At 42.9% G+C, this 21242-nt stretch overlaps 1 protein-coding gene and 1 long non-coding RNA gene across 3 annotated transcripts; both read right to left on the reverse strand.

Moving 5' to 3' along the window:
* Nucleotides 1-109: 109 nt before the first annotated feature.
* LOC135363132 (uncharacterized) lies at nt 110-6273 on the reverse strand. 2 transcript variants are annotated; one of them, XR_010408821.1, is made up of 3 exons: nt 3316-3803; nt 1767-1928; nt 110-232 (listed from the first exon to the last, which is right to left on the reverse strand). It is a non-coding gene; the product is annotated as an uncharacterized LOC135363132 (long non-coding RNA). The 2 variants fall into 2 exon arrangements; XR_010408820.1 differs by lacking the exon at nt 110-232 and adding an exon at nt 6077-6273 and having other exon boundaries at nt 1162-1928; nt 3316-3491.
* A 1826-nt stretch (nt 6274-8099) lies between these two features.
* Nucleotides 8100-11708, reverse strand: LOC135363140 (rho GTPase-activating protein 20-like). The gene is made up of 3 exons (XM_064583823.1): nt 11608-11708; nt 10194-10369; nt 8100-8584 (listed from the first exon to the last, which is right to left on the reverse strand). The coding sequence occupies exons 1-3, from the start codon at nt 11636-11638 to the stop codon at nt 8387-8389; spliced, it is 405 nt and encodes a 134-aa protein (XP_064439893.1). The 5' UTR covers nt 11639-11708; the 3' UTR covers nt 8100-8386.
* Between the last annotated feature and the right edge of the window lie 9534 nt (nt 11709-21242).

Here is a 21242-nt window from a genome sequence, read left to right on the forward strand (position 1 = left end):
TCTTTGGCGTTGGTCATGATTATAGTGGGCAAAGCTGCAAAACGTAAGCCAATGTTTTCCTAATAGTATGTTGGCTGTATTTTGGAGATGTGACCAGAGTAGAGTAATTATGGCATCATTACCTCTGGGCTGCAGTTATCTTCTCCTCTTTGTTGCCTTGATCAATAACACCGAGCCATTTGTCATAGAGGTCAGATAAAAATATACTTCCGTGGATATTTCTAAGAAAATCCTTAGGGAGATAAAAAAAAAATGTATATATATATATATATACATAAATATAAACTATAGAAACTATGTATTGGAAATATTCCAGAGAAAATATGTAGTTAAAAAATTCAGTTCAGCCCCCACTTCCTTCACAGATACCCAAACTGGGACCCACACGGAGCTCGGCTCTGACTTTCCATTGACTTGCACACGCAGGAGCAGGTGCTTGGATTTTCTCCCGCTAAAACTTAGAGGCATAAAAGCAGAGCTTAGCCTGTGGTGGAAATGAAGATAAAGCTCCCTTCTATCATCTGGAACTTATTTTGTGTGAGTGGTTTTTTTTTTGTAAAGTACCACAAACTGACAGGGTCTGGCTATAGACCATCCTAAATCCTATTAGCTTCCTGGACAGAAATACACATACCCATATTGCTTGTTTTAGACAAGGTGCTAGCTCTTAACTCTAGCAAGAAAAGGCCTGAAACAATCAAAACACAAACAGGTGGGCTCTTGCACACATATTAGGAAAGAACTAGGTCTTCTCACTCGGGGTATGTGTGCTCCCTGGAAGAAAGCTACTCGCACAATTGCTTCATTCTTCCTTTTCTTAACTGTCTAAAAGTCGAGAGTCTAATGGCAGACTCACTGTGGTCCTGAGGATAGATTCATTTCTAGTTTAGGCCAATTGTCCAGTTAGTTTGCCATCATAGTATCAAGGCCAAGGTTGCAGAGTCTGATTCTCCACCAAGATCCATCAACTTCAGGAAGAGAAAACTTTAGAAATGTCTAAGCACTCTCCCCACAAGTGCTCACCCTCTCCCTAGTCAGTGCTTATAACACGGAATCAGGAAAGAACCTCCTAACTCTTGCTAGAAAATCGATTCCATGTGTGCACTTTACAGAGGGCAACACTCATCTTGCTACCTAGTGTAGCATCATTCTTCTCCTGTCTCCTGATGCCTGTATGTATATTACTACTGGATATCACTATGGCCCCAGTGTAGGAGTGGTTACCTAAGTCATTTCTGGACCTTGCTATTGATCACATCTTCGAACATTAACGGGGGACAAGGGAAGACCATATGCGACTGACATTCTATGACTGTAGTAATTACTATGTTAACATAGGGTTGTTCAGAGCTGTTCATAAGTGCCAAGGTGGATGGATTAAATTCTTTCCCTGTTGTATTTCTTTTGGAAAGTTTGCCTTCATTAGGAGGGTGGTGAGGATGTTTTCATGGGTAAACTGTGTATGTATCGGTGCGTATTTTGAAATTTATTATCATGACTAGTAGTCATTTCAGTATTAGTATTTTGCATGGAGTCTTTAGGAGTGAAGGTGGGGAGGGCGGTGTGTAGTGAAAAGAGAAAGTATTTCTAACACATGGGGCTTAACTCCTAAAGTCGCTTCCTTAAATTTTGCTTTTGTTAAGCGTTTTTCAGCTTGTCAGGTTCTTAATCTATTATGCCCATTATTGTTCTTGAGCAGTCTTGATGAAGGACACCAGTCATAGCTTCAGTTACTCGTGTGTAGATACTGCTAGAACCTTCCCTACCTTTAAGACGGATGCGACCACATGAACAGATTCGCTGTATGGGTTCACTTTGACCCCAGAATTCAGTTTTTCCTTTAGGACATGGCAGGATTTTATATTGGCTGAGTTTCTGAATATGCCTTCTGTGAGGGGCCCTTTTTCATTAATAAAGGAAAGCATACCCTGTAGGAAGAAAAGCAAAGTATATGGCATCTCATATCCACAAACGCAGAGCACAAGCTTGCCTCCGTTTTGAAAGAGGAGGGGAATGTACTGGTACACTGTTTTAGAGCGGGAAGGACCAAAGTCGATTTAGATTGTTTTTTTTTCAGTGTTTCTCTATATACTTTCTACCCAAATATCCATTTTACAGTCATACACTGAAACAATTTAAACAGTTCTTTTAATCAGATTTTCCTTTCCATTGAGTTTCCACTCTTAAATCAAACTTCTATGCTTCAAGGCCTTTGCGGAATCACCATCTGTTTCCTACTTTACCATTCTTTTCTCATTATTCCCTTATGTAGATGCTCTTCCCCAAATATGGAAGTCTATTTAGCGAATACTCATTTCCCATTTGTTTATTTTTCTTTAAGTGACTCTATACTCCTTTCCTACTTGTTCTATTTCCTTCCCTCTTTTAAAGTCAGGCCCAGAAAGTCTCTTCTCTTTCTCTGATTACCCTCCCTTCTCATGAGTCTTAAATTCTCTTTTGCTCTATCTTCACGTCCTCTCTCTGCTGTGTAGAATCTTAATAAGGGCTGGACTCAGGGAATAAAATGGATCTGAAGTCTAGTATGCTACTTATCTATTGTGTGAGCTCGGGCACATACATCCTGTACTGAGGCTTTTCTGAATCGGTTAGGAAGTGTGGAGGATGATAATCCTAGCTAGCTCCTAAATTTGCTGTGATGCATGGACCTGGGGTAGTAGCTAGCAGGTAACAAAGTAGCTAATATGATACATTTCTTTATAGCTAGGAGAACGTTCCCTACATCCCGTACAGTGCTTGCAGAGACACCGAATACTCAGTGAAGGTCCACACTGACAATTCACTACAGCAGTTTGAGATAAAACAGGCCAAACTCTGTGGCTTTCATTTGATATATTCTGTTAGGATTAACAGATTCCTATTTGCCAGAGGATGAGTCCATGCTCATGTCAGATGTTTGCAGTTGTTAGACTGAGTAGACTCCACTGAAGGAGACTTGAGACTCATGTGAGTGCAGGAAGGCAATGAAGGGAGAGTGTGAAGATGAGGTGGACTCTCAGAGACTCACATACACAGAGTCCTTTTTGACTGATCTGAACAGGCTTCGGTGGGTCTTTGTGGAAACAAGACCCATGTGGAATGGATAAGAAAGTCTTTTCCTGTTGTATTAGCCTCACGACTCTGCTGGACCTAAGTCAGATTCTGTTCCTTGAAATAACAGTAACAGAGCTTCTCAGCCAAAGCCAAGGGCTGTCTAATGACTTCTCCATTTGGGGATAGATTTGGATGAGGACACGTGGCCTCTCAGAGTTTCCCCTCCTCAGGAGGGCTGTAGAAGACCAAAAGGAGATGACCTACCAGAATTGGGAAGGGCAAGTTGTCTTTATCACACACATCCATGAGGGAAACTCCAAAGAGCTGTCCTGGCTTTGCGGAAGGTGGGGCTGTGCACTGGGTGTGCTGGGAAGTGCCGGAGCCCCACCAAAAGGCCCTGTCTCTGAAAAAATGGCTTTTCACAGTCTTCCGACCGGAGTCTAAGGAAGAAGAGAGAGTACTAGTAGTAGTAGTTGTTGTTTAATACGCTGAACCTTCTTTTTCCTTTTTTTTTTTTTTACACATTTTATTTATATTTTGACAGAGGGAGAGAGACAACGAGAGAGGGAACACAAACAGGGGGAGGGGCAGAGGGAGAAGCAGGCTTCCCTCGGAGCAGGGAGGCCGATGCGGGGCTCGATCCCAGGACCCCGGGATCATGACCTGAGCTGAAGGCAGACGCTTAATGACTGAGCCACCCAGGCGCCCCAGACTCATCTTAATTCCTGATGACTTGTATTTTCCTAAAGATTTCCTCAAAGCAATGTGGTAAGCATCATAAAACCAAGAAATGTCAGAAATATGGAGGGATTGATGATACGTGTCTCCAGGTTCTGAATCGAAAGTCTACCTTCTAAGGTGGACTGCTGCCAGGTAGCTGTGATTAGCTAGGCTCAAATCGTACTAGCTCTACTCTCAGGGGCACTTCTCCTAGTCCTATTAATGGCTTTTTGTGGATTCCATCCATCATCTTATTTAGTGTTTACCACAATTCTAAGATTTAGACATTATTTTATCTACATTTTAGAGATCAATAAACTGATGCTGAGCTAGAAAAACTGATCAAAGGTAACATAGCTGGTAAATGGGGGCACAGGACTTTACACTCTGGAGAGGTTTTTTGACATCAAGTCAGCCTTCGGAAGAAGGAGCCCATGGAAATCCTTGCCCTGGCGATGCTCTGGGCTCCAGAACAGCTCTGTCTAAACATCTCCCATGACCCCTGGTAACCTTGCTATCTGCTTCTCACTAAAGCCAATTAAATTACTCCCGGTACCTGCAGCCTTCTCGCTGTTACCACGACTCATTGAGTTCTCGCCCAAGAGGGAAGTGATGTCTTCTCCAAATATCCTGAGGCAATTTTCAATGAGAAATTGTACAAGACATATCTGTAACACAAAAAGACAAGAATGGGGTGCTCTTTTCCATAGGGCATAGTTATAAATCACATTTTCTATACAGACCTTGGATCTAAGAAAAAATGGGAAGGACTTCTCAGAAAAATTCAGAGTTGATAAAAATATGTAGAAACCAGGGGCGCCTGGGTGGCTCAGTTGGTTAAGCGTCTGCGTTCGGCTCAGGTCATAATCCCAGGGTGCTGGGATCAGCCCTACATCAGGCTCCCTGCTCAGCGTGAAGCCTGCTTCTCCGTCTCCCACTCCCCCTGCTTGTGTTCCGTCTCTCGCTGTGTCTCTCTCAGTCAAGTAAATAAATAAAAGTTTAAAGAAAAAACAAAAAAACCCAAAAACACATAGAAACCAGAGTTCTTTCTGAAATAACTTAGAAAGAGTGATACTTTCCCGTGTACTTTGGATACACATTTTAAAATACTGCTCATCAGTGGGCTAAAGTTATAATGCGTGGCCTAGTTTAAGAGCTAACATTTTGGGATCAGTGGTTACATCTTTAAGCCTAGGATAAATTTCTGGGCCCCTCAGTTGGGCGTCTGACTCTTGATTTCGGCGCAGATCACGATGTCATGGTGGTGAGATCCAGCCGCACATGGAGCTAACTTTGGGCTCCGTGTTCAGCGGGGAATCGGCTTGGGCTTCTCCCTCTCCCTCTTCCTCTGCCCCTGCCCCACTCATGGTCTCTCTTTCCATCTCTTAAATAAATACATATCAAAAAATAAATAAAACTAGGATAATTTTCAAAGTAGCCTACCTTATTAAAGTTTACTTATTTTTTGTTTTTAAATTTTGTTTCCAGTTTTATTGAGCTGTAACTGATGTATAACATCTTATGAAACTTAATGAAGTATGAACAAAAACTTAAAACCATTTCTTAAATGAAGAAGTATCTTAAAGTTGGGAAGCAGGGATTTTGGTGCGGTTGTGAGGGAAAACCCACACAGCTGGAGAGAAAATGTATCTGTCTGTCTAACTTCAGTCCATTCTCACGCATTGCTTTGCCTCATACTGTCTCTCTTGGTGAGCTTGGGGAAGACCTGTCATCTTATTAGGATATTCTGGAATCTCTTCCTAGTTTACGTATGATGTAGCAGAGGTGAAATAGTAGCCGAGTACTTTTCTAGATGAGCCACAATTGGCAGAGGAAGGCCAATGTGTTTGGAGGCATGGGGGCTCATATTGCCCAAACCACCCAGGATGTGCCAGTGATGACCGGAGGAGCTGGCTGTTGTCGCCATTGTGCAGTGAGGAAACCATGGCTTTGCCCAAGGTTACGAGTCCCTCAGGGATTAGGCTGAGAGTTGAACCTTGACTGGTGAAGCTCCAAAGCCCAGGTTCTTTTCTATCGTATCACACGACTCTTCTATCTCTTTTTTAGTCAGTCTAGGTTTAGTCTCCTGGAGAGGGAAGAAGTGACTCGACCACTCTGAGTTTCCCGTTTAATGACACCCCTTTCCAGACCCCGCCAGAGTAGCATAAAGAACTCTGCCATTCCACAGGGGCCTAATGAAAATGTGCAGTTCACAAAGTTCCATCCGTCAGAGTTACTACTGCACATGTCCGGTTCAAAGAAGGGATTCTACCCCCTGGGGGACAAGAATGAGACCTCTCATTACCTTTTTTATCATGTTGTCTTCCAATTCCAAGCTTTCGGAATCAGGTGGGTAAAGAACGCATGGGGCTATACAAACGGATAAATTATAAGCTTTCATCTGATTGGATGACGAATGTTGCTCAATGTTGTATAGCACTCCAAAAAGGTATCGCAAGAGAACAACATTTGCTCTTGGCAGCTGGGCTAAAAGCCTAAGGTCAGAAAAACACAGTTTTAAATTAGGCAAGTGATTCCACTTAGGAGGTTGGAAAAACAGAGACAGGGAACAGGATACATCCTTGTATATCTAGCACACAACCCGCTCTAGCAGCGTTCCAGGCATGGATGTATACAAAATTGTTGCACTGAATTCAGTTCCTGAGCCAGATACACACTTGCCTGGTTGGTTAAATGTCTGACAGACTTTTAAGGTCATAGCCCTGGCAGTTGTTGCTCTTGATCTGTCTTGGACCAGGGAATTTTGTCTACCAGTTTCATGGATCCAGAAGGTGTAAAACGGCCAAGGAGTCCACATTAATAAGATCAGGAGAAGAACAATAATAGCCCTAAAGTGTGCCTCTATTCTGAGCTGGCCCCCATGGGCGTGAAGAATTGAAACTCTTTGGCGTTGGTCATGATTATAGAGGGCAAAGCTGCAAAATGTAAGCCAATGTTTTCCTCATAGTATGTTGGGTATTATTTGGAGATGTGAACAGAGTAGAGTAATTATGCATCGTTACCTCCGGGCTGCCGTTATCATCTCCTCTTTGTTGCCTTGATCAATAACACCGAGCCATTTGTCATAGAGATCAGATAAAAATATACTTCCTTGGATATTTCTCAGAAAGTCCTTAGGGAGATAAAAAAAAATATGTGTATATATTATAGAAAATATGTATTGGAAATATTCTAGAGAAAATATGTAGTTAAAAAATTCAGTTCAGCCCCCACCTCCTTCACAGATACCCAAAGTGGGACCCACACGGAGCTCGGCTCTGACTCTCCATTGACTTGCACACGCAGGAGCAGGTGCTTGGATTTTCTCCCGCTAAAACTTAGAGGCATAAAAGCAGAGCTTAGCCTGTGGTGGAAATGAAGATAAAGCTCCCTTGTATCATCTGGAACTTATTTTGTATGTGTGCTTTTTTTGCAAAGTACCACAAACTGACAGCGTCTGGCTATAGACCATCCTAAATCCTATTAGCTTCTTGGACAGAAATACACATACCCATGTTGCTTGTTTTAGGCACAGTGCTAGCTCTTAATTCTAGCAAGAAAAGGCCTGAAACAATCAAAACACAAACAGGTGGGCTCTGGCACACATATTAGGAAAGAACTAGGTCTTCTCACTCGGGGTATACGTGCTCCCTGGAAGAGAGCTATTCTCACAATTGCTTCATTCTTCCTTTTCTTAACTGTCTAAAAGTCGAGAGTCCAATGGCAGACTCACTGTGGTCCTGAGGATAGATTCATTTCTAGTTTAGGACAATTGTCCAGTTAGTTTGCCATGATAGTATCAAGGCCAAGGTTGCAGAGTCTCATTCTCCACCAAGATCCGTCAACTTCAAGAAGAGAAAAGTTTAGAAATGTCTAAGCACTCTCCCCACAAGTGCTCACCCTCTTCCTAGTCGGTGCTTATAACACGGAATCAGGAAAGAACCTCCTAACTCTTGCTAGAAAATGGATTCCATGTGTACACCTCACAGAGGGCAACACTCATCTTGCTACCTAGTGTATCATCATTCCTCTCCTGTCTCCTGATGCCTATATGTATATTACTACTGGATATCACTATGACCGCAGTGTAGGAGTGGTTACCTAAGTCATTTCTGGACTTTGCTATTGATCCCATCTTCGAACATTAACGGGGGACAAGGGAAGACCAAATGTGACTGAGATTCTACGACTGTAGTCATTACTACGTTAACATAGGGTTGTTCAGAGCTGTACATAAGTGCCAAGGTGGATGGATTAAATTCTTTCCCTGTTCTATTTCTTTTGGAAAGTTTGCCTTCATTAGGAGGGCGGTGAGGATGTTTGCATGGGTAAACTGTGTGTATGTATCGGTGCGTATTTTGAAATTTATTATCATGACTAGTAGTCATTTCAGTATTAGTATTTTGCATGGAGTCTTTAGGAGTGAAAGTGGGGAGGGCGGTGTGTAGTGAAAACAAAGGATTTCTAATACATGGGGCTTTTAACTCCTAAAGTAGCTTCCTTAAATTTTGATTTTCTCAAGGGTTTTTTAGCTTGTCAGGTTCTTAATCTATTATGCCCTTTATGGTTCTTGAGGAGTCTTGTTGAAGGACTAAAGTGTGCCTCATAGCTTCAGTTACTCGTGTGTGGATAATGGTAGAACCTTCCCTACCTTTAAGATGGATGCGACCACATGAACAGATTCGCTGTACGGGTTCACTTTGACCCCAGAATTTAGTTTCTCCTTTAGGACCATGCAGGATTTTATATTGGCTGATTTGCTGAATATGCCTTCTGTGAGGGGCCCTTTTTGATTAATAAAGGAAAGCATATCCTGTAGGAAGAAAAGAAAAGTATATGGCATCTCATATCCACAAACGCAGAGCACAAGCTTGCCTGCATTTTGAAAGAGCACGGGAATATAATGGTACACTGTTTTAGAGTGGGAAGGAGTAAAGTCAATTTAGATTGGTTTCTTTTTTTCAGTGTCTTTCTATATAGTTTTGACCCAAATATCCATTTTACAATCATACAGTGAAACAGTTTAAAAACTTCTTTTAATCAGATTTTCCTGTCCACTGAGTTTCCACTTTTAAATCAAACTTCTCCGCTTCAAGGCCTTTGGGGAATCACCGTCTGTTTCCTAATTTAGCATTTCTTTCTCATTATTCCCTACATAGATGCTCTTCCCCAAGTATGGAAGTCTATTTTTTTTTTTTTTTTTTTTTTAAAGATTTTATTTATTTGAGAGAGAAAGAATGAGACAGAGAGAGAGCATGAGAGGGGGGAGGGTCAGAGGGAGAAGCAGACTCCCCGCCGAGCAGGGAGCCTGATGCGGGACTCGATCCTGGGACTCCAGGATCATGACCTGAGCTGAAGGCAGTCGCTTAACCAACTGAGCCACCCAGGCACCCAGTATGGAAGTCTATTTAGGGAATACTCATTTCCCATTTGTTTATTTCTCTTTAAGTGACTGTATACTCCATTCCTACTTGTTCTATTTCCTTCCCTGTTTTAAAGTCAGGCTCAGAAACTCTCTTCTCCTTCTCTGATTACCCTCCCTTCTCATGAGTCTTTCATTGTCTTTTGCTGTAACTTCATATCCTTTCCCTGCTGTGTAGAAACTTAATAAGGGCTGGACTCAGGGAATCCAATGGATCTGAAGTCTATTATGCTACTTATCTATTGTGTGAGCTGGGGCACATGCATCCTGTACTGAGGCTTTTCTGATTCCTTTAGGCAGTGCGGAGGATGATAATCCTAGCTAGCCCCTAAATTTCCTGTGATGCAAGGACCTGGGGTAGTAGGTAGCAGGTAACATGCTAGCTAAAATGATACATTTCTTCATAGCTAGCAGAACGTTCCCTACATCCCGCACAGTGCTTGCAGAGACACCGAATACTCAGTGAATGTCCACACTGACAATTCACTACAGTAGTTTGAGATAACACAGGCCAAACTCTGTGGCTTCCATTTGACATACTCTGTTAGGATTAACAGATTCCTATTTGCCAGAGGATGAGTCTATGCTTGTGTCAGATGTTTGCAGTTGTTAGACTGAGTAGACTCCGCTGAAGGAGACTTGAGACTCATGTGAGTGCAGGAAGGCAATGAAGGGAGAGTGTGAAGATGAGGTGGACTCTCAGAGACTCACATACACAGAGTCCATTTTGACTGATCTGAATAAGCCTCGGTGGGTCTTTGTAAAAACAAGACCCAGGTGGAATGGACAAGAATGTCTTTTCCTGTTGTATTTGCCTCATGACTCTGCTGGAACTAAGTCAGATTCTGTTCCTTGAAATAACAGTAACAGAGCTTCTCAGCCAAAACCAGGGGCTGTCTAATGACTACTCCATTTGAGGATAGATTTGGATGAGGACACGTGGCCTCTCAGAGTGTCCCCTCCTCAGGAGGGCTATAGAAGACCAAAGGAGATGACCTACCAGAATTGGGTAGGGAAGGTTGTCTTTATAACACATATCCATGAGTGAAACTCCAAAGAGCTGTACTGGCTTTGCGGAAGGTGGGGCTGTGCACTGGGTGTGCCTACAAGTGCTGCAACCCCGACAAAAGGCCCTGGCTCTGAAAGAACGGCTTGTCACAGTCATAGGGCCGGAGTCTAAGGAAGAAGAGAGAGTATTAGTAGTAGTTGTTGTTTAATACGCTGAGCCTTCATTTCCCTTTTTTTTTTTTTTTTACAGATTTTATTTATATTTTGACAGAGGGAGAGAGACAGCGAGAGAGGGAACACAAGCAGGGGGAGGGGCAGAGGGAGAAGCAGGCTTCCCTCGGAGCTGGGAGCCCGTTGCGGGGCTCGATCCCAGGACCCCGGGATCATGACCTGAGCTGAAGGCAGACGCTTAATGACTGAGCCACCCAGGCGCCCCAGACTCATCTTAATTCCTGATGACTTGTATTGTCCTAAAGATTTCCTCAAAGCAATGTGGTAAGCATCATAAAACCAAGAAATGTCAGAAATATGGAGGGATTGATGATACGTGTCTCCAGGTTCTGAATCGAAAGTCTACCTTCTAAGGTGGACTGCTGCCAGGTAGCTGTGATTAGCTGGGCTCAAATCGTACTAGCTCTACTCTCAGGGGCACTTCTCCTAGTCCTATTAATGGCTTTTTGTGGATTCCATCCATCATCTTATTTAGTGTTTACCACAATTCTAAGATTTAGACATTATTTTTATCCACATTTTACAGATGTATAAACTGATGCTGAGCTGGAATAACTGGCAAAAGATAATATAGCTGGTAAATGGGGCACAGGACTTTACACTCTGGAGAGGTTTTTTGACATCAAGTCAAGTCCTTTTTTCTCAATGATGCCAGTTCTTTTCAACCCGCTTCAAAGGGCACTGGAATCCTGTGGTGCCTCAAGAGCCCCTGAGCCAAAGGAGGAAGGAGTGGAAGAAAGGCCCCTTGCTCTGGCTTCAACCAGAGCACATCTTATATACATAAATATATATATATATTGATTACATATTTATATAGTATAAGTATCTAATTATATATATATAACTATATATATATGTATGATGTTATACGCATTTAGAATTTTGTTAGAAAAAATTCCCAAACACTGTAGCATACCATGATGAGTCCTAATGCCCTTATGATCTACACTAGAAACTTCTTGAAGTCAGACACCTCATCTTATCCTTTCTTTGGTCTCACAACAGTGTGGAACCTCCCTTGACCTGTGAGCCAGCCTTCGGAAGAAGGAGCCCATGGAAATCCTTGCCCTGGCGATGCTCTGGGCTCCAGAACAGCTCTGTGTAAGCATCTCCCATGACCCCTGGTAACCTTGCTGTCTGCTTCTCACTAAAGCCAATTAAATTTCTCCCCGTACCTGCAGCCTTCTCGCTGTTACCACGACTCATTGAGTTCTCGCCCAAGAGGGAAGTGATGTCTTCTCCAAATATCCTGAGGCAATTTTCAATGAGAAATTGTACAAGACAAATCTGTAACACAAAAAGACAAGAATGGGGTGCTCTTTTCCATAGGGCATAATTATAAATCACATTTTGTATACAGACATTGGATCTAAGAAAAAATGGGAAGGACTTCTCAGAAAAATTCAGAGTTGATAAAAATATGTAGAAACCAGGGGCGCCTGGGTGGCTCAGTCGGTTAAGCGTCTGCGTTCGGCTCAGGTCATAATCCCAGGGTGCTGGGATCAGCCCTACATCGCGCTCCCTGCTAAGCGCGAAGCCTGCATCTCCCTCTCCCACTCCCCCTGCTTGTGTTCCCTCTCTCGCTGTGTCTCTCTCAGTCAAGTAAATAAATAAAAGTTTAAAAAAAACACAAAAAAACAGAAACACATAGAAACCAGAGTTCTCTCAGAAATAACTTAGAAAGAGTGATACTTTCCCGTGTACTTTGGGTACACATTTTAAACTACTGCCCATCCGTGGGCTAAAGTTATAATACGTGGCCTAGTTTAAGAGCTAACATTTTGGGATCAGTGGTTACGTCTTTAAGCCTAGGATAAATTTCGGGGCCCCTCTGTTGGGCCTCTGACTCTTGATGTCGGCGGAGATCACGATCTCAGGGTGGTGAGATCCAGCCCTACATGGAGCCAACTTTGGGCTCCGTGATCAGCGGGGAATGGGCTTGGGCTTCTCCCTCTCCCTCTCCCTCTTCTTCTGCCCCTGCCCCGCTCACGCTCTCTCTTTCCCTCTTTCAAATAAATACATATCAAAATATAAATAAAACAAGGATAATTTTCAAAGTAGCCTACTTATTAAAGTTTACTAATTTTTTGCTTTTAAATTTTGTTTCCAGTTTTACTGAGCTGTAACTGATGTATACCATCTTATGAAACTTTATAAAGTATGAACAAAAACTTAAGAAAACCATTTCTTAAATGAAGAAGTATCATAAAGTTGGGAAGCAGGGATTTTGGTGGGGTTGTGAGGGAAAACCCACACAGCTGGAGAGAAAACGTATCTGTCTGTCTAACTTCAGTCCCTTCTCACGCATTGCTTTGCCTCATGCTGGCTCTCTCTGGGTGAGCTTGGGGAAGACCTGTCATCTTATTAGGATATTCTGGAATCTCTTGCTAGTTTCTATATGACGTAGCAGAGGTGAAATAGTAGCCGAGTACTTTTCTAGATGAGCCACAATTGGCAGAGGAAGGCCAATGTGTTTGGAGGCATGGGGGCTCATATTGCCCAAGCCACCCAGGATGTGCCAGTGATGACCGGAGGAGCTGGCTGTTGTCGCCATTGTGTAGTGAGGAAACCATGGCTTTGCCCAAGGTTACGAGTCCCTCAGGGATTAGGCTGAGAGTTGAACCTTGACTGGTGAAGCTCCAAAGCCCAGGTTCTTTTCTATCGTATCACATGACTCTTCTCTCTCTCGTTTAGTCAGTCTAGTGTTTAGTCTCCTGGAGGGGGAAGAAGTGACTCGACTGCTCCGAGTTTCCCGTTTAACGACACCCCTTCCCAGACCCCGCCAGAGTAGGATAAAGAACTCTGCCACTCCACAGGGGCCTAATGAAAATGTGCACTTCACAAAGTTCCATCCGTCAGAGTTACTACTGCACATGTCCGGTTCAAAGTAGGGATTCTACCCCCTGGGGGACAAAAATGAGAGCTCTCATTACCTTTCTTATCAAGTTGTCTTCCAATTCCAAGCTGCCGGAATCAGGTGGGTAAAGAACGTTTGGGGCCATACAAACGGATAAATTATAAGCTGTCATCTGATTGGATGAGGAATGTTGCTCAATGTTGTATATCACTCCAAAAAGGTATCGCAAGAGAACAACATTTGCTCTTGGCAGCTGGGCTAAAAGCCTAAGGTCAGAAAAACACACTTTTAAATTAGGCAAGTGATTCCACTTAGGAGGTTGGAAAAACAGAGACAGGGAACAGGATACATCCTTGTATATCTAGCACACAACCCGCTCTAGCAGAGTTCCAGGCATGAATGTAGACAAAATTGTTGCACTGAATTCAGTCCCTGAGCCAGATAAACACTTCTCAGGTTAGTTAAATGTTTGACAGACTTTTAAGGTCATACCCCTGGCAGTTGATGCTCTTGCATGTGTCTTGAACCAGGGAATTTCGTCTACAAGTTTCATGGATCCAGAAGGTGTCAAACGGCCAAGGAGTCCACATTAATAAGATCAGGAGAAGAACAATAATAGCCCTAAAGCGTGCCTCTATTCTGAAGTTGGGCCCCATGGGTGTGAAGAATTGAAACTCTTTGGCGTTGGTCATGATTATAGTGGGCAAAGCTGCAAAACGTAAGCCAATGTTTTCCTAATAGTATGTTGGCTGTATTTTGGAGATGTAACCAGAGTAGAGTAATTATGGCACCATTACCTCTGGGCTGCAGTTGTCTTTTCCTCTTTGTTGCCTTGATCAATAACACCGAGCCATTTGTCATAGAGGTCAGATAAAAATATACTTCCTTGGATATTTCTTAGAAAGTCCTTAGGGAGATAAAAAAATATATATATATATATCTGTATATACTATAGAAACTATGTATTGCAAATATTCCAGAGAAAATATGTAGTTAAAAAATTCAGTTCAGCCCCCACTTCCTTCACAGATACCCAAACTGGGACCCACACGGAGCTCGGCTCTGACTCTCCATTGACTTGCACACGCTGGAGCAGGTGCTTGGATTTTCTCCCGCTAAAACTTAGAGGCAAAAAGCAGAGCTTAGCCTGTAGTGGAAATGAAGATAAAGCTCCCTTCTATCATCTGGAACTTATTTTGTGCGTGTGCTTTTTTTTTGCAAAGTACCACAAACTGACAGGGTCTGGCTATAGACCATCCTAAATCCTATTAGCTTCCTGGACAGAAATACACATACCCATGTTGCTTGTTTTAGACAAGGTGCTAGCTCTTAACTCTAGCAAGAAAAGGCCTGAAACAATCAAAACACAAACAGGTGGGCTCTTCCACACATATTAGGAAAGAAGTAGGTCTTCTCACTCGGGGTATGCGTGCTCCCTGGAAGAAAGCTACTCTCACAATTGCTTCATTCTTCCTTTTCTTAACTGTCTAAAAGTCGAGAGTCTAATGGCAGACTCACTGTGGTCCTGAGGATAGATTTATTTCTAGTTTAGGACAATTGTCCAGTTAGTTTGCCATGATATTAATAAGGCCAAGGTTGCAGAGTCTGATTCTCCACCAAGATCCGTCAACTTCAGGAAGAGAAAACTTTAGAAATGTCTAAGCACTCTCCCCACAAGTGCTCACCCTCTTCGTACTCGGTGCTTATAACACGGAATCAGGAAAGAACTTCCTAACTCTTGCTAGAAAATCGATTCCATGTGTGCACCTTACAGAGGGCAACACTCATCTTGCTACCTAGTGTATCATCATTCTTCTCCTGTCTCCTGATGCCTGTATGTATATTACTACTGGATATCACTACGGCCCCAGTGTAGGAGTGGTTACCTAAGTCATTTCTGGACCTTGCTATTGATCCCATCTTCGAACATTAACGGGGGACAAGGGAAGACCAAATGTGACTGAGATTCTATGACTGTAGTCATTTACCACGTTAACATAGGGTTGTTCAGAGCTGTTCATAAGTGCCAAGGTGGATGGATTAAATCCTTTCCCTGTTCTATTTCTTTTCGAAAGTTTGCCTTCATTAGGAGGGTGGTGAGGATGTTTGCATGGGTAAACAGTGTGTATGTATCGGTGCGTATTTTGAAATTTATTATAATGACTAGTAGTCATTTCAGTATTAGTATTTTGCATGGAGTCTTCAGGAGTGAAGGTGGGGAGGGCGGTGTGTAGTGAAAACGGAAAGTATTTCTAACACATGGGGCTTTAACTCCTAAAGTAGCTTCCTTACATTTTGATTTTGTCAAGCGTTTTTCAGCTTGTCAGGTTCTTAATCTATTATGCCCGTTATGGTTCTTGAGCAGTCATGATGAAGGACACCAATCATAGCTTCAGTTACTCGTGTGTGGATAATGCTAGAACCTTCCCTACCTTTAAGACGGATGCGACCACATGAACAGATTCGCTGTACGGGTTCACTTTGACCCCAGAATTTAGTTTCTCCTTTAGGACATGGCAGGATTTTATATTGGCTGAGTTTCTGAATATGCCTTCTGTGAGGGGCCCTTTTTGATTAATAAAGGAAAGCATAGCCTGTAGGAAGAAAAGAAAAGTATATGGCATCTCATATCCACAAACGCAGAGCATAAGCTTGCCTCCGTTTTGAAAGAGGAGGGGAATGTAATGGTACACTGTTTTAGAGCGGGAAGGACCAAAGGCAATTTAGAATTTTTTTTTTTTTCAGTGTCTCTCTATATACTTTCTACCGAAATATCCATTTTACAGTCATACACTGAAACATTTTAAACACTTCTTTTAATCAGATTTTCCTTTCCATTGAGTTTCCAGTCTTAAATCAAACTTCTCTGCTTCAAGGCCTTTGCGGAATCACCGTCTGTTTCCTACTTTACCATTTTTTTCTCATTATTCCCCTACGTAGATGCTCTTCCCCAAGTATGGAAGTCTATTTAGGGAATACTCATTTCCCATTTGTTTATTTCTCTTTAAGTGACTGTATACTCCTTTCCTACTTGTTCTATTTCCTTCCCTCTTTTAAAGTCAGGCTCAGAAACTCTCTTCTCCTTCTCTGATTACCCTCCCTTCTCATGAGTCTTAAATTGTCTTTTGCTCTATCTTCATGTCCTCTCTCTGCTGTGTAGAATCTTTATAAGGGCTGGACTCAGGGAATCCAACGGATCTGAAGTCTATTATGCTACTTATCTATTGTGTGAGCTGGGTCACTTACATCCTGTACTGAGGCTTCTCTGATTCGGTTAGGAAGTGTGGAGGATGATAATCCTAGCTAGCTTTGATGGAAGGACCTGGGGTAGTAGCTAGCAGGTAACAAAGTAGCTAATATGATACATTTCTTCATAGCTAGGAGAACGTTCCCTACATCCCGTACAGTGCTTGCAGAGACACCGAATACTCAGTGAAGGTCCACACTGACAATTCACTAGAGCAGTTTGAGATAACACAGGCCAAACTCTGTGGCTTTCATTTGACATATTCTGTTAGGATTAACAGATTCCTATTTGCCAGAGGATGAGTCTATGCTTGTGTCAGATGTTTGCAGTTGTTAGACTGAGTAGACTCCGTTGAAGGAGACTTGAGACTCATGTGAGTGCAGGAAGGCAATGAAGGGAGAATGTGAAGATGAGGTGGACTCTCAGAGACTCACATACACACAGTCATTTTGACTGATCTGAACAGGCCTCGGTGGGTCTTTGCGGAAACAAGACCCAAGTGGAATGGACAAGAATGTCTTTTCCTGTTGTATTTGCCTCATGACTCTGCTGGACCTAAGTCAGATTCTGTTCCTTGAAATAACAGTAACAGAGCTTCTCAGCCAAAGCCAGGGGCCGTCTAATGACTTCTCCATTTGGGGATAGATTTGGATGAGGACACGTGGCCTCTCAGAGTTTCCCCTCCTCAGGAGGGCTGTAGAGGACCAAGAGGAGATGACCTACCAGAATTGGGAAGGGCAAGTTGTCTTTATCACACACATCCATGAGGGGAACTCCAAAGAGCTGTCCTGGCTCTGCGGAAGGTGGTGCTGTGCACTGGTAGTGCTGACAAGTGCTGGAACCCTGACAAAAGGCCCTGTCACTGAGAGAACGGCTTGTCACAGTCTTACGGCCGGAGTCTAAGGTAAAAGAGAGAGTACTAGTAGTAGTAGTTGTTGTTTAATACGCGGAACCTTCATTTTCCTTTTTTTTTTTTTTTTTTTTTACAGATTTTATTTATATTTTTAAAGAGGGAGAGAGACAGCGAGAGAGGGAACACAAGCAGGGGGAGGGTGAGAGGGAGAAGCAGGCTTCCCTCGGAGCAGGGAGCCCGATGCGGGGCTTGATCCCAGGACCCCGGCATCATGACCTGAGCTGAAGGCAGACGCTTAATGACTGAGCCACCCAGGCGTCCCAGACACATCTTAATTCCTGATGACTTGTATTTTCCTAAAGATTTCCTCAAAGCAATGTGGTAAGCATCATAAAACCAAGAAATGTCAGAAATATGGTGGGATTGATGATACGTGTCTCCAGGTTCTGAATCAAAAGTCTACCTTCTAAGGTGGACTGCTGCCAGGTAGCTGTGATTAGCTAGGCTCAAATCGTACTAGCTCTACTCTCAGGGGCACTTCTCCTAGTCCTATTAATGGCTTTTTGTGGATTCCATCCATCATCTTATTTAGTGTTTACCACAATTCTAAGATTTAGACATTATTTTTATCCACATTTATAGATGAATAAACTGATGCTGAGCTAGAAAAACTGATCAAAGGTAATATAGCTGGTAAATGGGGGCACAGGACTTTACACTCTGGAGAAGTTTTTTGATATCAAGTCAAGTCCTTTTTTCTCAATGATGCCAGTTCTTTTCAACCTGTTTCAAAGGACACTGGAATCCTGTGGTGCCTCAAGAGCCCCTGAGCCAAAAGAGGAGGGAGTGGAAGAAAGGCCCCTTGCTCTGGCTTCAACCAGAGCACATCTAATATACATAAATATATATACTATGGTTATATTTATATGGTATAAGTATCTAATTATATATTATATATCTATATAACTACATATATATGTATGATGTTGTATATATATATAGATATATAGCACCCACTTAGAATTTTGTTAGAAAAAATTCCCAAACACTGTAGCATACCATGATGAGTCCTAATGCCCTTATGATCTACACTAGAAACTTCTTGAAGTCAGACACCTCATCTTATCCTTTCTTTGGTCTCACAACAGTGTGGGACCTCCCTTGACCTGTGAGCCAGACTTCGGAAGAAGGAGCCCATGGAAATCCTTGCCCTGGCGATGCTCTGGGCTCCAGAACAGCTCTGTCTAAGCATCTCCCATGACCCCTGGCAACCTTGCTGTCTGCTTCTCACTAAAGCCAATTAAATTACTCCCGGTACCTGCAGCCTTCTCGCTGTTACCACGACTCATTGAGTTCTCGCCCAAGAGGGAAGTGATGTCTTCTCCAAATATCCTGAGGCAATTTTCAATGAGAAATTGTACAAGACAAATCTGTAACACAAAAAGACAAGAATGAGGTGCTCTTTTCCATAGGGCATAGTTATAAATCACATTTTGTATACAGACCTTGGATCTAAGAAAAAATGGGAAGGACTTCTCAGAAAAATTCAGAGTTGATAAAAATATGTAGAAACCAGGGGCGCCTGGGTGGCTCAGTCGGTTAAGCGTCTGCGTTCGGCTCAGGTCATAATCCCAGGGTGCTGGGATCAGCCCTACATCGGGCTCCCTGCTCAGCGGGAAGCCTGCTTCTCCCTCTCCCACTCCCCCTGCTTGTGTTCCCTCTCTCGCTGTGTCTCTTTCAGTCAAGTAAATAAATAAAAGTTTAAAAAAAAACACAAAAAAACAGAAACAAATAGAAACCAGAGTTCTCTCAGAAATAACTTAGAAAGAGTGATACTTTCCCGTGTACTTTGGGTACACATTTTAAAATACTGCCCATCGGTGGGCTAAAGTTATAATGCGTGGCCTAGTTAAAGAGCTAACATTTTGGGATCAGTGGTTACGTCTTTAAGCCTAGGATAAATTTCGGGGCCCCTCTGTTGGGCGTCTGACTCTTGATTTCGGCGCAGATCACGATCTCATGGTGGTGAGATCCAGCCCCACATGGAGCCAACTTTGGGCTCCGTGCTCAGCCTGGAATGGGCTTGGGCTTCTCCCTCTCCCTCTCCCTCTTCTTCTGCCCCTGCCCCGCTCACGCTCTCTCTTTCCCTCTCTCAAATAAATACATATCAAAATCTAAATAAAACAAGGATAATTTTCAAAGTAGCCTACCTTATTAACGTATACTTATTTTTTGCTTTTAAATTTTGTTTCCAGTTTTACTGAGCTGTAACTGATGTATACCATCTTATGAAACTTTATAAAGTATGAACAACAACTTAAGAAAACCATTTCTTAAATGAAGAAGTATCATAAAGTTGGGAAGCAGGGATTTTGGTGGGGTTGTGAGGGAAAACCCACACAGCTGGAGAGAAAACGTATCTGTCTAACTTCAGTCCCTTCTCACGCATTGCTTTGCCTCATGCTGGCTCTCTCTGGGAGAGCTTGGGGAAGACCTGTCATCTTATTAGGATATTCTGGAATCTTTTGCTAGTTTCCATATGATGTAGCAGAGGTGAAATAGTAGCCGAGTACTTTTCTAGATGAGCCACAATTGGCAGAGGAAGGCCAATGTGTTTGGAGGCATGGGGGCTCATATTGCCCAAGCCACCCAGGATGTGCCAGTGATGACCGGAGGAGCTGGCTGTTGTCGCCATTGTGTAGTGAGGAAACCATAGCTTTGCCCAAGGTTACGAGTCCCTTAGGGATTAGGCTGAGAGTTGAACCTTGACCGGTGAAGCTCCAAAACCCAGGTTCTTTCCTATCGTATCACACGACTCTTCTCTCTCTCGTTTAGTCAGTCTAGTGTTTAGTCTCCTGGAGGGGGAAGAAGTGACTCGACTGCTCCGAGTTTCCCGTTTAACGACAGCCCTTCTCAGACCCCGCCAGAGTAGCATAAAGAACTCTGCCACTCCACAGGGGCCTAATGAAAATGTGCACTTCACAAAGTTCCTTCGGTCAGAGTTACTACTGCACATGTCCGGTTCAAAGTAGGGATTCTACCCCCTGGGGGACAAAAATGAGAGCTCTCATTACCTTTCTTATCAAGTTGTCTTCCAATTCCAAGCTGCCGGAATCAGGTGGGTAAAGAACGCTTGGGGCTATACAAACGGATAAATTATAAGGTTTCATCTGATTGGATGAGGAATGTTTCTCAATGTTGTATAGCACTCCAAAAAGGTATCGCAAGAGAACAACATTTGCTCTTGGCAGCTGGGCTAAAAGCCTAAAGTCAAAAAAACACACTTTTAAATTAGGCAAGTGATTCCACTTAGGAGGTTGGAAAAACAGAGACAGGGAACAGGATACATCCTTGTATATCTAGCACACCAACCGCTGTAGCAGAGTTCCATGCATGAATGTAGACAAAATTGTTGCACTGAATTCAGTTACTGAGCCAGATAAACACTTCTCTGGTTAGTTAAATGTCTGACAGACTTTTAAGGTCATAGCCCTGGCAGTTGTTGCTCTTGATCTGTCTTGGACCAGGGAATTTTGTCTACCAGTTTCAAGGATCCAGAAGGTGTAAAACGGCCAAGGAGTCCAGATTAATAAGATCAGGAGAAGAACAATAATAGCCCTAAAGTGTGCCTCTATTCTGAAGCTGGGCCCCATGGGTGTGAAGACTCGAAACTCCTTGGCGTTGGTCATGATTATAGTGGGCAAAGCTGGAAAACGTAAGCCAATGTTTTCCTAATAGTATGTTGGGTGTATTTTGGAGATGTGACCAGAGTAGAGTAATTATTGCATCGTTACCTCCGAGCTGCAGTTATCATCTCCTCTTTGTTGCCTTGATCAATAACACCGAGCCATTT

This window comes from Mirounga angustirostris, unplaced genomic scaffold (genome assembly GCF_029215605.1).
Source record: "Mirounga angustirostris isolate CCGP_5_RB_7025 unplaced genomic scaffold, mMirAng1.0.hap1 SCAF_31, whole genome shotgun sequence".
Taxonomy (NCBI): domain Eukaryota; kingdom Metazoa; phylum Chordata; class Mammalia; order Carnivora; family Phocidae; genus Mirounga; species Mirounga angustirostris.

Coding starts and splice junctions, on each gene's coding strand:
- LOC135363140 (XM_064583823.1), bottom strand. CDS start 11,638: ATGAGTCGTGGTAACAGCGAGAAGGCTGCAG. Junction 10,370..11,607: donor TAACAGCGAGAAGGCTGCAG/GTACGGGGAGAA, acceptor CTTCTTCCTTAG/ACTCCGGCCCTATGACTGTG. Junction 8,585..10,193: donor ACCTTCCCTACCCAATTCTG/GTAGGTCATCTC, acceptor TTCTTCCTACAG/GATATGCTTTCCTTTATTAA.